We start from the raw sequence: 14,228 nt of genomic DNA on the forward strand, positions 1-14,228 counted from the left end.
TGTGTGTGTGTGTGTGTGTGTGTGTGTTATGTCATTTGTTTTCCACAGGTCTAAGGTGTCAGCAAATAGGTTCAACCATGGGCCAGATTCTTTTCGCACTGTTTCTTTGGAGTTCGATGTTATAAAGGCACAGTGAACACATTTTTTAAAGTGTTGTTTGTGTGAAACAGGGTAGATTAGGGTAATGTGGGACACTTTTTGCAATTCTGACTTGTTTACCTGATTTACATATGAATCCAATACATTATATAAACACCTAATATCATTATGAAATCCCTGAGATGTATCCTTGTTAAATTAGAAGACACATTTTGGATATTGTACTGAAAAGGAACATGGCACTTACGGTATATTATAATTCCTTGTGCCAAATTGTTTCAGAATTTGTAGATTTTGTAATGTGGGACACTAGTTAGTTTTTAAGCTTAGAAATACTCCGATTTATACAAAGCAGCCTTATATCTGCTACAAATTTCTGAAATGTGTTCCCATAGTTTTTAGGTTCAAAAACTAGTAGCCTTTATGTTCACATATGCGTAATTTTAAACAATATAATTTACACAGAACGGATAGTTAACTTTAAAATAACTGAATAGAAAAAGATAAATGCACTGGATCTTAGTTGTCCCACATTGGTCAGTGTCCCATATAACCCTAATCCACCCTATTGAATGTTAACCCTCCTGTCATCCTCCCGGGTCAAACTGACCCCGTTTCCTTTGACTGTTCCCTCCTTCCTTCCTCTTTCTTTAATTTTTCCTTCGTTCTTCCCTCCTTTCCTCTTTCCCCTCCTCCTTCCATACTTCGTTCCTCACTTCCTTCCTTCCTTCCTTCTTCTTCACTTCTTTCCTCCTTTCCTTCCTTCTCTCCTTAATTCTTTCCTCTTTTCCCCCTCCCTCCTTTCCTTCCTTCCTTCTTCACTTCCTTCCTTCTTTCCTCCTTTCCTTCCTCCCTTCTTTCTTCTTCACTTCCTTCCTCCCTTCCTTCTTCTTCACTGCCTTCCCTCCCTCCTTACTCCTTTCCTTCCTTCCTCATTCCTTGACCTGAGGACAACAGGAGGGTTAATGCTTTTCTAAATGAGGAGAGGTTTATATTTGCTGTTTATAATTTAGGGAAATGAATGGGCCAGATGCATAGTGGTTTCATTTATTTTGTCAACAGGCCCAGTTATGGTGTGTTAGCGATGGAGGAATAACTGTGGTACATTTTGGTATTTCTCCGTTTCCTCCAGCAGAGGGACAGCAGTGTTTACAGAAATATCTCGGCATGATGAGCATGCTCTGACCGGCTGTGATGCAGGGAGGAAAGAGGAGGGGGAGGGAGCTCATCTTCCTGTATAGTCTTCATCCCCGGCAGCCGGTGGGCGGTGCAGACCCCTGAAGATAGACATGCTGCTTGCGATTGCTGACCAAAGGATGCGATAGATCATTTTCTCCCACTGGGGTGTGGTATCATATATTTAATATTTTTGAAGGACACAAACAGAGCGTCGGATGCAGTGGTGGGAGAGAAACTGCATGGGAACAACAGGCCTTCTTTGTTTGCAAGAGACTGACTGAAAGACAAAACACAGACAACAATCATCTGTTTTCTCCCTAGGAATAATTTGAATTTCAGCCTTTGATGTGTTGAAATTTCCCCCGAGGAAACCGAGGCACAAATGGATTGATCCTTGCATCGTCGTGTGGGACAAGAGACACAAATGTAGCACAGATGTTAAAGAAGGACCAGAAAGAATGACATGCTCTGGATCTGTTTATGAGTCTTCATATGATTACTGCCAGGGATGACATCAAGAGAGAGAGGTGATGAAATTTGGTGAAAGCTGTCACTTTTGATTTACTACATAAGCCTTGCTTGACGCATCTCTTGGACTAATTCACAAGACGGACAGCACACTTAAACAGGCTTGAGGCCTTTGTAAACATTTCAGCACTGACGTATCCACTGACATTGGTCACACTTGTTCGTGCTGGTGGATGCTCTTCTCTCTGACGCTCATCCTGTCGAGGCTCCACCGACATTTCTCCATCATGTTCAGCTCAGACAGACTCACAGTGCCAGAATATGTCAGCCGGCTCCAGAGAGGGAAGAGCAGCTCAGCTCCCGACCCGAGAGCAGTCTCTCCGGGGATCAGCGCCGATGTCCAGGCGGTTTTGGACACCGCACTCCCCGCCCTCCGCTGCGCCATCAGAAGGTTGAAGTCATCCAAAGATACATCAGACTCAGATGAGATCCGCAGAGCCATAGCGGAGATCTACCAGCTGGTGGAGGAGGCCTGGGTTTTACCCTCCCTAGGCCGTCAGGTGGCCGAAGAGATCTGCAACAGGATCCGGCTGGATGGAGGCCTGGAGCTGCTGCTACAGCTCCAGCAGACACCTGCTGTGGAGATCACCTATGAGTCTGCAAAACTGCTGGAGCAGATACTGGTCTCAGACAACAGGTGCAGTATGTGCAGGGGTAGACACAACAACACTCAAATAACATACAGCTTCAATGATACAGCAGTCCGCAATTAAAAAGTTACCCCTTGAAAGCTTTATGTGTTCAGTTTGTGTTCAATTCTCTCAATATTGTGTTTTGTCTGTACTTACCTAATTGCATCACATTGTAAGAGGTTTCAGTTTTTTGTGCAGGGATAGATACAACACACACACACACACACACAGACAGTAACAAGGTCACAAGGTCATGACGAAAGTTGAAAGTTACTTCAAGCACTGTTTGTGTGACATCAATGTTACCCCCTAGGTTAAACTTAAGACCTTATTTTCATTATTTATCTTTCTATTCTATTAATTGTTGAGTCTATAAAATGTGAACAATTTTATATAACTACAGAAAATAGTGACAAAAATGCTAATCAAAGATCACGTCATGTTCAAATTGCATTTCTTCAACAATCAGTCCAAAATGAATTGGGATCAGTCAACCTACTGTACTGAGTTTTGTTCCCTTGCTGGATTTCCAAACTTCTCTTGACAGGGATTATGTAGCACGTATGGGGTTAGGGGTCATCCTCAACCTGACCCAACAGCAGGAAGACGCTCAGCTGGCTCGCAGTGTTTCAGGGATCCTGGAGCACATGTTCAAACACACTGAGGAGACGTCCGTCCACCTCATCACTAATGGTGCCCTGGATGCCCTCCTCTTCTGGTGCCGGGGCACAGATCCCACTGTGCTGCGCCACTGTGCTGTGGCCCTTGCTAACTGTGCCATGTATGGGGGTCACCGTTGCCAACGATGGATGATTGAGAAACAGGCAGCAGAGTGGCTTTTCCCGCTGGCTTTCTCCAAAGAGGATGAACTCATTCGCTTCCATGCATGCCTGGCTGTGACTGTGTTAGCCACAAACAGAGAGATTGAGAAAGAAGTGGTGAAATCTGGAACCTTGGAGCTGGTGGAGCCGTTCATTGCGTCTTTGGATCCGGATGAGTTTGCCCGCAGTTTGTTGGACAGTGCAGACTGCATGCAGGGGAAGACAGCATCTGATCTGCAGCATCTTTTACCTTTACTGGATGGCACAAGACTGGAGGGGAAGTGCATTGCAGCCTTTTACCTTTGTGTTGAGGCCAGCATCAAATCCCGTCAGCGTAACACCAAGGTACAATCACTTCTCATACAACTTATCTTTAGGTAAGAGCTGTGGCTTTCTTGCAACTGAGTTTGAATGTGTCCTCTTTTTAAGATTTTTCAGCAGATTGGAGCAGTGCAGAGCCTCAAAAGAATCGTCATGTACTCCAGTAACGGCACAGCCTGCGCCCTTGCCAAGCGGGCACTGAGAATGATGGGAGAGGAAGTGCCGAGACGCATGTTGTCATGTGTGCCCAACTGGAAAACCTGTGAAGTACAAACCTGGCTGCAGCAGGTTGGCTTCAGTGCCTTTTGTGACCGTTTCCAGGTATGTTAAACAGTTTATGCACATCTATCGCTGCCTTCTTTCTCTTCTTACTCTCAGATAATTTATTGGTGTATGTGACATATTTCTAACTCTTCACAGGAGCTGCAGGTGGATGGAGACCTCCTGCTGCACATCACAGACGAGGATCTGAAGACTGATCTGGGCATGAATGCTGGCCTCACTCGTAAGAGGCAAGTGGTAAAAACCCTTTCACACAAGGATCTGCACAAAAGTAAAACCAGTCTTAAAATGGCCTTTGTTTTCTTTGATCCTCCAGGTTCCTGAGAGACCTGCGTGTGTTGAAGACTTACGCCAACTACTCCACATGTGACCCAAACAATATTGCTGACTGGTTAGCTGGGGTGGACCCTTGTTTCCGCCAGTACACCTATGGCCTGGTGCAGTCAGGAGTGGATCGTAGCAACATCCAGCGCCTGACTGATCAGCAGCTTGGGCAGGACTGTCACATTGGCAACGGAGTCCACAGGGCAAAGATCCTGGATGCTAGTCGTAGGCCCCTAAGACCCTGCCACACGGATGCACAACCTACAGGGCCGGATGTGTTCATCAGCTACCGTCGGACTACCGGCTCACAGTTGGCCAGGTCAGAACTGAAGCAGGATTAGTGGGAAAGGTCATTATTATAGCCTGAGGGAATGAGGTCGTATATATCTATGGAAGTGTCAGTAAATTAACTCTGCTCCTGTGTTTTCTACATTTTTCTGCAATCTCTCCCTTGCCCATAGCCTTCTGAAGGTGCACCTGCAGGTTCGGGGATACAGCGTCTTCATCGATGTGGAGAAGTTGGAGGCTGGCAAATTCCAGGACAAACTGATTCAGAGCGTCCAGCGGGCACGTAACTTCATCTTGGTCCTGTCTGCAAACGCACTCGACAAGTGCATGGGTGACACTGCCATGAAGGACTGGGTGCATAAGGTCAGGACTCTTCGGTCAGGACTTCATGTTGAAATAGGAGGTTTCATTATATCTTCATTTTTGTTTTGACTTTCACCACAATCTTTCATCAAGATGCAGTATTCCACATTTAGCACTATCTGATTCCTGAAGTGAGCATATATCAAGCTTTAAATACTATATATTGATTATGTGATTAGATGGTGATTTGATTTAATACATTCCAATGCCTTGATTCGAAGGCTGTGGAAAATCAAATAAAAGGATTGATCCTTTTTTGCCTGTAAACAGTACAGACACTGCGTAACCACTATTTATATTTTAGCTTTCAAGTATCACGTCCAGACAATTAAATTAAAGCTCATAAAAAGTATACTTACTCGATTAATTAAAATGAAACATTAATTTAACATATTTAATGGCTGGTGAACAACTTCTCTGAACAGTGGGATGAAGAATGCTGCAACATTTTAGCTATAACAAGAGATCAGATAACATGAAAAACATTTGTCATTTGCAGATTGTAGACATCATTGACTCAAACACATTTTCATACGCCTTGCAGGAGATCGTCACAGCCTTGGCTGGTAAGAAGAACATAGTTCCTGTCACAGATAATTTCGCATGGCCTGACCCCATGTCACTGCCGGAGGACATGAGATCAATTCTCAACTTCAACGGTATCAAGTGAGTTACTGACGAAGCTCTGCATTAAAAGCCTAATATGTGTTTTTATATGTCAGCACATCTCTGCATAACTGGAACATTACATTTTTGTGCAAGTGGAGCACATTTTAATACGAGGGAAACTCTTTCTCTAAACAGATTAAACAGCATTTGGTTTGTGCTTGCAGTCCCATTCATGCCAATATGAATCTCTTAAAGCCTATTTTTATTACCTTTCTTGCATTTCATGAATTCAATTGTTTAGCAAACCTGTAAAATATCCGTTAGACAAAACTAATGCACATCATCAAATGTTTTTTCTTCTCTTGACACAGATGGTCCCATGAATATCAGGAGGCCACGATCGAGAAGATCCTACGCTTTCTGAAAGGAAACCAAGACCTAATTGATGGACCAGGCTGCTCCAAAGAACAGAAAAAAAATAAAGAGACATAAACGGAGTTTGACCTCAGCTATAATCACTCTCAAATGATGCCAAATCCCACATGGCCTATTGGTGACCTGGCGGGCAGCTTTCCCTATTCTGCCCAAATGCATGTGAAGCGATTTGATTATGTTTAGATGCTTACAGAATGACCTAATATAGTGCGAACAATAAGTGAAATTTAAGCAAAGGGTCCAGATTGTGTGTAATAAACTCTAAGCCTTTAATGTTAGTACCCTCATATGTGTAATCAGGTGCAGTATACGCCTTCTGTGACTCAGGAAAATAACTGTGATTTATCAGCCACCACTGGCGCCCAGCAAACTTATCAATTGCAATTTCTGAAGCATCCACTAGCAACAGCTTGATGCAATAGTCTTTTTACTTATTTATTTTTTAACTTACATGTACACTGTACATTCATAGGACCAAAAGCAGGTCTCCGATTTTAATTACATTTCTGTTTTATTTTCATGTTTAGGTTGAAATAGAAAAGAAGCCTTTCCTGGCAGACGCATTTAACTCTTCATTATTCAAGTATTCGCCGTGGGCATAAAAGAAGTTGGAGGCATTATATAGTGTACAAGAATGAATGAGCTATATAAACCCCCTCTAACTAAGAAGTACAGAGAAATACTTGGACAGTAATTTACTGCTGACTTCTTGAAAATGTACATTATTCCATCTGTTTTACACAGTGTCTCATAGACAGCAGTTACAACACAGTGCAGTACATTTAAACTACCATTTAATATTTCTGAATTGTGGTTTTATTCTCCACAGTGCTGTCAAGTAAATATTATTCTGCTTGTCAATTGAAAATGAATCCTTGTTTCCTCAGTGTATTTAATAAAATCAGTCTAGTACAGAAGAAAAGAAATCCAGCAATGTCATATACTTGCGAAACTATAAAAAGACTTGTGGCAAATCACCTGTACACATAAATACAACACTGCAGTACACCTCTTAAAATCTATAATCCTGCTTTGATGATGTTGATAGTCATGTGATTGTACAGTTAAGTCTTGAAAATTAACCAAAGGAGTCATCTGGGTGTATGAGTCACATTTTATTATTCAATACAATAAATGTAACCTAAAGATTTTTGCAGCATTATATATTATCTATAAGGAACCAGCAGGCTCAAAGGTTCACTAACAGAAGTCATTTTTCTGCAGGGCTTTCGTCTGATCTTGCCTGAAGACTCTTTGGCAAATATATTTGCTCACGTCATGGAAATGCAACTAAAATGTGCTCCATTTACTAACTGACATTTTCCCCCCAAGTAGTAACACAGGATTTCATTTGTCACCATGATGTTTTACGAAAGTGTGAGATGGACGAGCCAAATTTGGTCCTTTTATTTGAGACACAATGATCAAAAATAAAATGTGTTGAAAAAATGTAAAAGTGAAATCTTTCATTTGAGCTTCATCCACTTGTGCGTATCTCGTCATCACAAGCCATACAAATTAAAATAAAATCATTAAATAAATCAAATTAATTACACAACTGAATATGTGAACATCTCATGTTGTCAGACTATATGTTAAGATTGGCTTTGACCACATGAAGCAACCAGTGTTCATTCAGATCAATTCACTTAACCTCTGAACTTCCCTTTGTGCATTTTAAAGCTGATTTGGCAGCTCTTGTTCCTTTGCCATGCAACTAGGACCTGACCTGTGTGCATGCTGGCTGTGGCTTTGTGCTCAGGGACTATCTAGTGTTGTTTGTGGGGAGGGGAGGGGGGCTCTTGAGGGAGTTTGGACTGTGGTATCTGTTTTATGGAGAGATGAAGGGATGGAGGAGGGTCAAGGTGTAACTCAGTAATCCCTTGCTGCTGCTACAGTTTCACTATCTGTGCTGTGGATTACTGATGGCTGTGTATGGACACAAATGGCACAGACTGATCTATCTTCTTAGAACATGATACTAGTCTTTGGTATTATCTACACTGTTGGAGGACTATTTCCATTGGTCAGCTGGATTTTTCCTAAATGTGCAAACAGAGGCAAATACATAAGATAAGGGTGTAGTTGCTCATTGTGTGGTGGCTAAGTTCCTTATACTTCAAAAGAGTGACTGAAATCATTGTTTTTATTAATTCTATGCACTCTTAACTAATTCAACTACAAATTAAGACACAAGTTACACCTCGGAGATGCCATAAATCTCAATATAGCAACAGTACAGTTAGTGTCAGCTACAGGTGAGCTGTCCTGTGTTTTTCTTATTTTTTAAATATCTTTGGTGTCTTCCCTTTATAAATCAAGGTGCAGGAACGTTTAAAAAAATACATTACGTTACAAACAAAGTGTGCCAAGCATTTCTGTATTATAGATTAATTCATTAGGAACTGCACCTGTTTTTATTCATAAAAAATATACTGAGGTAACATTACAAGCACCCATGCTTGATATGATGTTGGACAACTTAAATTGTGATAAATCAGCTTTTCAATTGAAAAAAGAAAAAACAGAAGTGGAAGTTACATTCTTTGGTGCTCTGCTCTGCGGTTTTGATGCATAAAATCACAAAATGAATTATTATGACGTTATCAATCTTGTTCATAAGGTTTGACAATGCCCTTAACTCAACTACATGATTAATAAGAGGTTTTTGGCTAGACTGCAGGGGCCAGCCCTATAAACTGACCGAGTGATGTCATCAGACACCTCACTGAGTGTCGCCACTTGTGTCTGTCGTTTCAAATTAAAAGCCCTCTAGCATTTCATACATGGTCAAGCCATATACTAGGTTTTGACCATGTCTTGTTCAGTAAGGTCAGTCATTAATTTGTTGATTCTTCAAACTGTGATCTTGATCTGGTTGATGTGGCTAGTTGAAAGAATCTCATCTCTGAACTAGGTAAGAGTTATTCCTCTGCCCCGTTGCTGTGGCAAGATCAAAAGTCTCTCTCGGTGTGACATGATGGATGTCTCTATGTCACAGCTGCTCACCTCACACACTGACAACAGGACGAATCATAACGAATCATAACTCTCTGCCTCCCTTCAGGTCAGGAGCCTCTGTGCTCTCTCCTTTGGTCTAAACACTGCAAAGTCCTGAAAAGACATGAAAAATTATGAATATTTAACTGTTCATTATAAAAAGGTTTGTGTATTGATTTTATGTTTTTGTGAGTATTTTGTTTAGCATTAGTTGACAAAAAGTAGAATATACTATTGAGAAAACAACTAAAACTCACCCAATCATTCCAGCGGGGATGAAGAGGATGATGGCAGCGAAGAGGAAGGGGAAGCCCTTCATAAAGTGCAGTGTGGCTGGATAGAGTGAGTTAAAGAGACTGCTACCCACCAGATAACATAAGGTCTCCACACAGGCAACACAGGCAAACAGGGCACCTGGGAGAAAGCCCACACACACAACTATAATATGTACACAAACCCACAGGACACAATGTGAAAAAGGAACCTGTGCTTCAAATTAAACAGCACTGACTCATAATACCAATCTAACTGTAATTTACTGAATCATTCAACCAACACAGACACAGCTTTCATCGCCACGTGCCCTGGGCATTTGGTGCAATTAAACATATTAACATATTTTTTCTCAATGTAAGACAACATATTTACATTTTTACAGTTTGTTAAATGTGTTATAGATTTGTATAAGATCAGGGTCTGACCTTGCTCTGACAGGCCCACCAACTTGGACAGCTTTGACCTGATCACAGGTGTCGCAGCAATGAAGAGGAAACACAGCCCATAACCTGGTGAGAGACAAACAAGGCACTCAGAGATATAATCCTCAGTTTTGTCAGCCAATCTGTCTAACATCAATTTAAAGTAGTTAGTTTGTTGATATTAATCATTCTATCAAAATCTACCTATTAATAACAACAATAATAATAATAATGGTAATTTAACTCATACTTGGAGATTATGTTTGCTCTCTGCTTAAATCTTTTTGCAGTAACGTCTCTCATATTGCCAAGCTTTAAAGATCAGTTTCAAAACAGGTATTTCCTCTCATTTCTTCTAATAATGAATGGTCTTTCAATTAACATGCAACTTTTTAACAAACCAAACTGGGCTGCGAGCAGAGAAAGCACATTCCAAAAGGAGAGAATTTACTTTTTTATAACCTGGTATTCAAGGTTGGCCCTGTTCAGTCTTCATTTGCCTGATAAAGTGAAATTATTTTCACTTGTAGCCAAAATAAAGAGCGCATGTTCTCAAAACACAGAGTACAGTGATAAAAACACAAATAAATGAGGACAATAAAAGTAACATACGGAACATTCAATTACAACATTATGGCATTAAATGAATATTTTGTAAACTCCTTTAAGAAAAACTGATTTCTGTGCTTCATAATGCCATAATCAGATTTTGAAATTTTTGTGTAAGAATATTAGAAAATCGTTTAGAGAGAAAACAGCAGCTGAATTGATTCCATGGAGAAATCTGTTTAAACTTCTGTAGATCACGACAGTAACTCAGTCCAGAGTCCCTCACCTGTGAACATGAGCTGGGTGGTATCAGCGACAGAGAAGACCACCAGCCCAATGATGTTGGAGGCCAGACCCACAATGGCCACCCAGGAGTCCTCCAGGCAGCACTGCATGATCTTCAGGCCCAGTAGACTGCTCAGGTAGGCCAGGTGCAGAGCTGCTGACCCATATCCAATGAGGGCTGGTCCCCAGCACAGTGGTGAACTCAGCTCATACAACACGAACAGTTCCCGGCAGCCAGAGTGTACAGTCACCACCAAAAAAAAGCACAGCATGTACATCCACAACTTGCATCGGTGGAATCCTCCTCCAGCCTCGTTGGTGCTGCCTCCTGTTGAGAAGAGATGCCAAATGGCCTTGTAGTGACGAGTAGTGAGGAGCTTGGCACTTGGGTCTGGTAGGACGGACTCACGAACGAACAGGTAAGCATAAAGAGCCGAAGCCAGGTTGGTGGCCAGGACTAGCCAGAATGGGTTGATGTACCTAAATGCAGTCATAAACATATATGGGTAATGATTGTATAATATTAACAAAAAAGTTTTTAATTTTGAGTATAGTGCAACACAAAATATTTGTTACCCTTGTGCCCGACGCCACTGCCCTCCGATGATGCTAGCCAGCATCCCAGAGAGGCCCAAACAAGCCTCCAGGACTGCCACTCTGAAGGTGCGGGAATGCCTGTCGCTGGTATCAGCTACATATGCAAAGCAGCCTGCCAGGACGCCGTTGAAATCACCTGAGAGGCCACTAAGCAGTCTACCCAACAGGAAGTAGGCCACAGGCAGCTTCAGATACATCACCACTAAATAGACCACTGCCTGCAGGGCCATGCCTAGATTGGGTAAGATGAGGACTGGCCTGCGACCTGCGAGGTCACTCCATGAGCCCAGGAGAGGAACCACCAACAGACCTAAAGAAAAGCCTCCCAGATTGATGTAGAGGTTCCAGTGAGCTGTCAAAGTTTCCACCTCCTGGGGAAGACATGATACGTGTAATCTGGTCAACTACACTTTTGAGTGAACAGGGACACTGAGACTGCGTAAAAAGAGATACAAGTTGTTCCTGCTTTGTCCCTATATTACCCTGACTTACCTTGCACCATTTGTGGAAATAATTCTCTTAGTACACGTTATACAAATTGTAATGGCTCTGGGTTCTAACAAATAATATATCTATTATCTATATCTATTAAAACTGATACTAAATTAAAGATTCAAATTATGCATGCTCATCATATTCCTATTCCTTCTGACAGCTATTTTTATTTCGTCTTTGGTGATGCTGATCTTGTGTTAAATGTTGTAATGATCTTGAAATCTGTTCCTTCTTTTCTCAAAAGGGGAATGCAGGTATCTAATCTATGCACCTACATTTAAGATCCAGATGATGTGGCCCCTTTGAAGGCCCCATTCTTCTTTAAAAACTCTCATCATAAAGTGCTGATGGTCAGGTATTTCTAAATACACTAGTGCATGAGTCTCCTTTTACAATGATTTATGTTGTTTTTGTGCGTTGCTTTTTATACCTTGTGTGAACTGTGTGGCTGTGTAGTTATTTCTATTAATGTTCCCCAAACTGTGTATTGTCTTTCTGAGTACCTGGATGTAAAATAATGAATGACAAATAATGTTTGATATGATCTGTATGGACAGTCTTTATGATTGCTTTGCCTATTTCAGCAACAGCTGAGCTTTTCTTTTTTTTTGAGGGGGGGGTGGGGTGTCTGTTTCTGTCCCTGTTGGAAGTTGCCACCTACCTTCAGCAGAGGGTCGGGGAGGACTGAGCTGTTGCTGCACTCCGACCTCTTGGAGCCATTGTAGCCCAGGTCTTCACTGATGCGATCCCACAGATACTGAGTGGACAGGGGCGCCTGCAGGGCCAGAGAAAACATGGACAAGAACAACACCGGCTCCACAGAGACTGGCAGCGGGCATGAAAACGGCGGTCGCAGGGAGCTGGAGGCCCGTGCATGAACTTCCTCTTTGTGGTCAAATGAATCAATCGGAGACACTTCGTCGTCCGTCGACGCAGAGTTGAGCACATCGCCGGGAAGGATAGCTGCGGTGTCCGGCTCGTACATGTCAGACTACCAACATGAACTGTGTTATAACTCGGTAGCCTACAGACAGAGTGTCTGGACACACAAGCAAAACTCGCCTTTTCTCTCTTTCTCTACCACAGTTCCCTTTTTTTCTGACGCAGCTAGTTGATAATGCTGACTGAGGTTTATTTTAGCTGCTGTGTCTCCGTGGTTGTTTAATACTAAAAGCTTCAGTGTAACTAAATCTAACAGCTCAGCTAGATAACGGAAGCAATACTGCTGCACTTTAAAGCGGGGATTTAGCGCCCCCAGCTGGATGAATAGGGGAAATGCACTCTATCAGCCATTTTGGACCCTAACCCTAACCTTTAACAAATTAAATGGGGTGGATTAGGGTAATGTGGGACAGTTTTGTTTTTTTTGCATTTCTGATTTGTGTATCATATTTACACATGAATCCACCACCTTATCATTATGAAATCTTCAAGATGTTTCTTGTTAAATCAGAAGACATTTTTTGAGATATTATGCTCAAAAGTAAAATGGCATATTAATTTTCTCTAGTTTTTAGGCTTAGAAATACTTTGATTTATACAAAGCAGCCTTATCTGCCAAAACATTTTGAAATGTGCACACCTGTAGGCCTATCTGGTGATTTAATTTAGTATGCCCTACATTTTTTTTGTTTTTGCTTTCTTCATCAGATAGATTAAAAACCTAGTAGCCAGTATAACTAGTAATCTGTAACCTATTACATGTAATCTTCCCCAATCCTGGTTACAGTAACGTTTGTGGAAACCACGGTCACATGTCACAACTAGCAGCCATTATTTTATAAATAAAGACCCACCTCAAAATATTTAACGACACTCCAAAAGTCATAGATTTGTTTGTAATTAGTTAGCTGATATGATATTTATATAAATTCTATAAATTTCTATAAATTCGATGTCTCATTGTGAAACTCTAATTGATTGATTGACTCTAAATAGAGTTTTTCCCCAGTCACTACACCTGTCATAAATTTGACAGAAAAAAATCTCCTACCTAATAGTCCTTTAATGTACCAATATGGTATTAAAATAAATACGTGCTTGTTGATATCCAGTAAACCTGAACACACCTCAGTACTTGCCCGGCCAGGTTGATTCGGCAGACATAATTAGGGTTGTAAATTAGACATTTATGAGACATGGGAGCAGTTTGTTTTGGATGGACTTTATTACCTAACCCTAACCCTGATCCTATCGATGGATAATTGTCTTTGCATGTACTTAGTAGCTAGTTTGTTTTTTATGATTTTTCTTAGAAAAGCAGTGACATAATTGACTGTGTGTCAATATCCTTCACTTGTGGGCAATTACAGTAAATAAATAATATAGTGCAATTCATACAGATGCAAAAAGTAAGTATGGACGTTTGATATAAGAATATTGCCAGTGTTTTGTGCAGTTTTAATGACTATAGGAGCTTAAAGTTGTCAATTAAAAGTGTATCTGTCTAGTCCCGAGGTGAGAGTTAAGAAGATGAATGATTTGTTTTCATTCACAAGTGTTGGTGGTGCCCAAGATCTAATGTGGCAGTGGAAGACGCGAAAGACACAAAAGGGTACAGCCTCCCTGGCCTTTGTGGGTAAACCATCTACGGTTTCTTTTTTATTGGTGTCTTTTGACAGGGCAACAGAACAGATTTCATAATGTTTTATAATATAACTGAAAACAAAGACAACATCATTAACCAAAACAATGGGGACTACAACAGAAATAGGTCCACAAAC

At 41.2% G+C, this 14,228-nt stretch overlaps 2 protein-coding genes across 3 annotated transcripts; one reads left to right on the forward strand and one right to left on the reverse strand.

The window, feature by feature from the left end:
- The first annotated feature begins 1,968 nt into the window (after window positions 1-1,968).
- sarm1 (sterile alpha and TIR motif containing 1) lies at window positions 1,969-6,184 on the forward strand. Its single transcript, XM_053320646.1, has 8 exons — window positions 1,969-2,443; window positions 2,986-3,604; window positions 3,689-3,901; window positions 4,001-4,092; window positions 4,179-4,505; window positions 4,648-4,837; window positions 5,382-5,503; window positions 5,818-6,184. The coding sequence occupies exons 1-8, from the start codon at window positions 1,980-1,982 to the stop codon at window positions 5,936-5,938; spliced, it is 2,148 nt and encodes a 715-aa protein (XP_053176621.1). The 5' UTR covers window positions 1,969-1,979; the 3' UTR covers window positions 5,939-6,184.
- Window positions 6,185-8,919: 2,735 nt separating this feature from the next.
- On the reverse strand, window positions 8,920-12,562 carry slc46a1 (solute carrier family 46 member 1). 2 transcript variants are annotated; one of them, XM_053320649.1, is made up of 6 exons: window positions 12,167-12,562; window positions 10,990-11,381; window positions 10,415-10,893; window positions 9,583-9,666; window positions 9,139-9,295; window positions 8,920-8,995 (listed from the first exon to the last, which is right to left on the reverse strand). In XM_053320649.1, exons 1-6 carry the CDS (start codon window positions 12,488-12,490, stop codon window positions 8,950-8,952), a joined length of 1,482 nt encoding a protein of 493 aa, XP_053176624.1. In that variant the 5' UTR covers window positions 12,491-12,562; the 3' UTR covers window positions 8,920-8,949. The 2 variants fall into 2 exon arrangements, with proteins under 2 accessions (XP_053176624.1, XP_053176625.1); XM_053320650.1 differs by lacking the exon at window positions 8,920-8,995 and having other exon boundaries at window positions 9,135-9,295.
- Between the last annotated feature and the right edge of the window lie 1,666 nt (window positions 12,563-14,228).

Source organism: Scomber japonicus, chromosome 6 (genome assembly GCF_027409825.1).
Source record: "Scomber japonicus isolate fScoJap1 chromosome 6, fScoJap1.pri, whole genome shotgun sequence".
Lineage (NCBI taxonomy): Eukaryota > Metazoa > Chordata > Actinopteri > Scombriformes > Scombridae > Scomber > Scomber japonicus.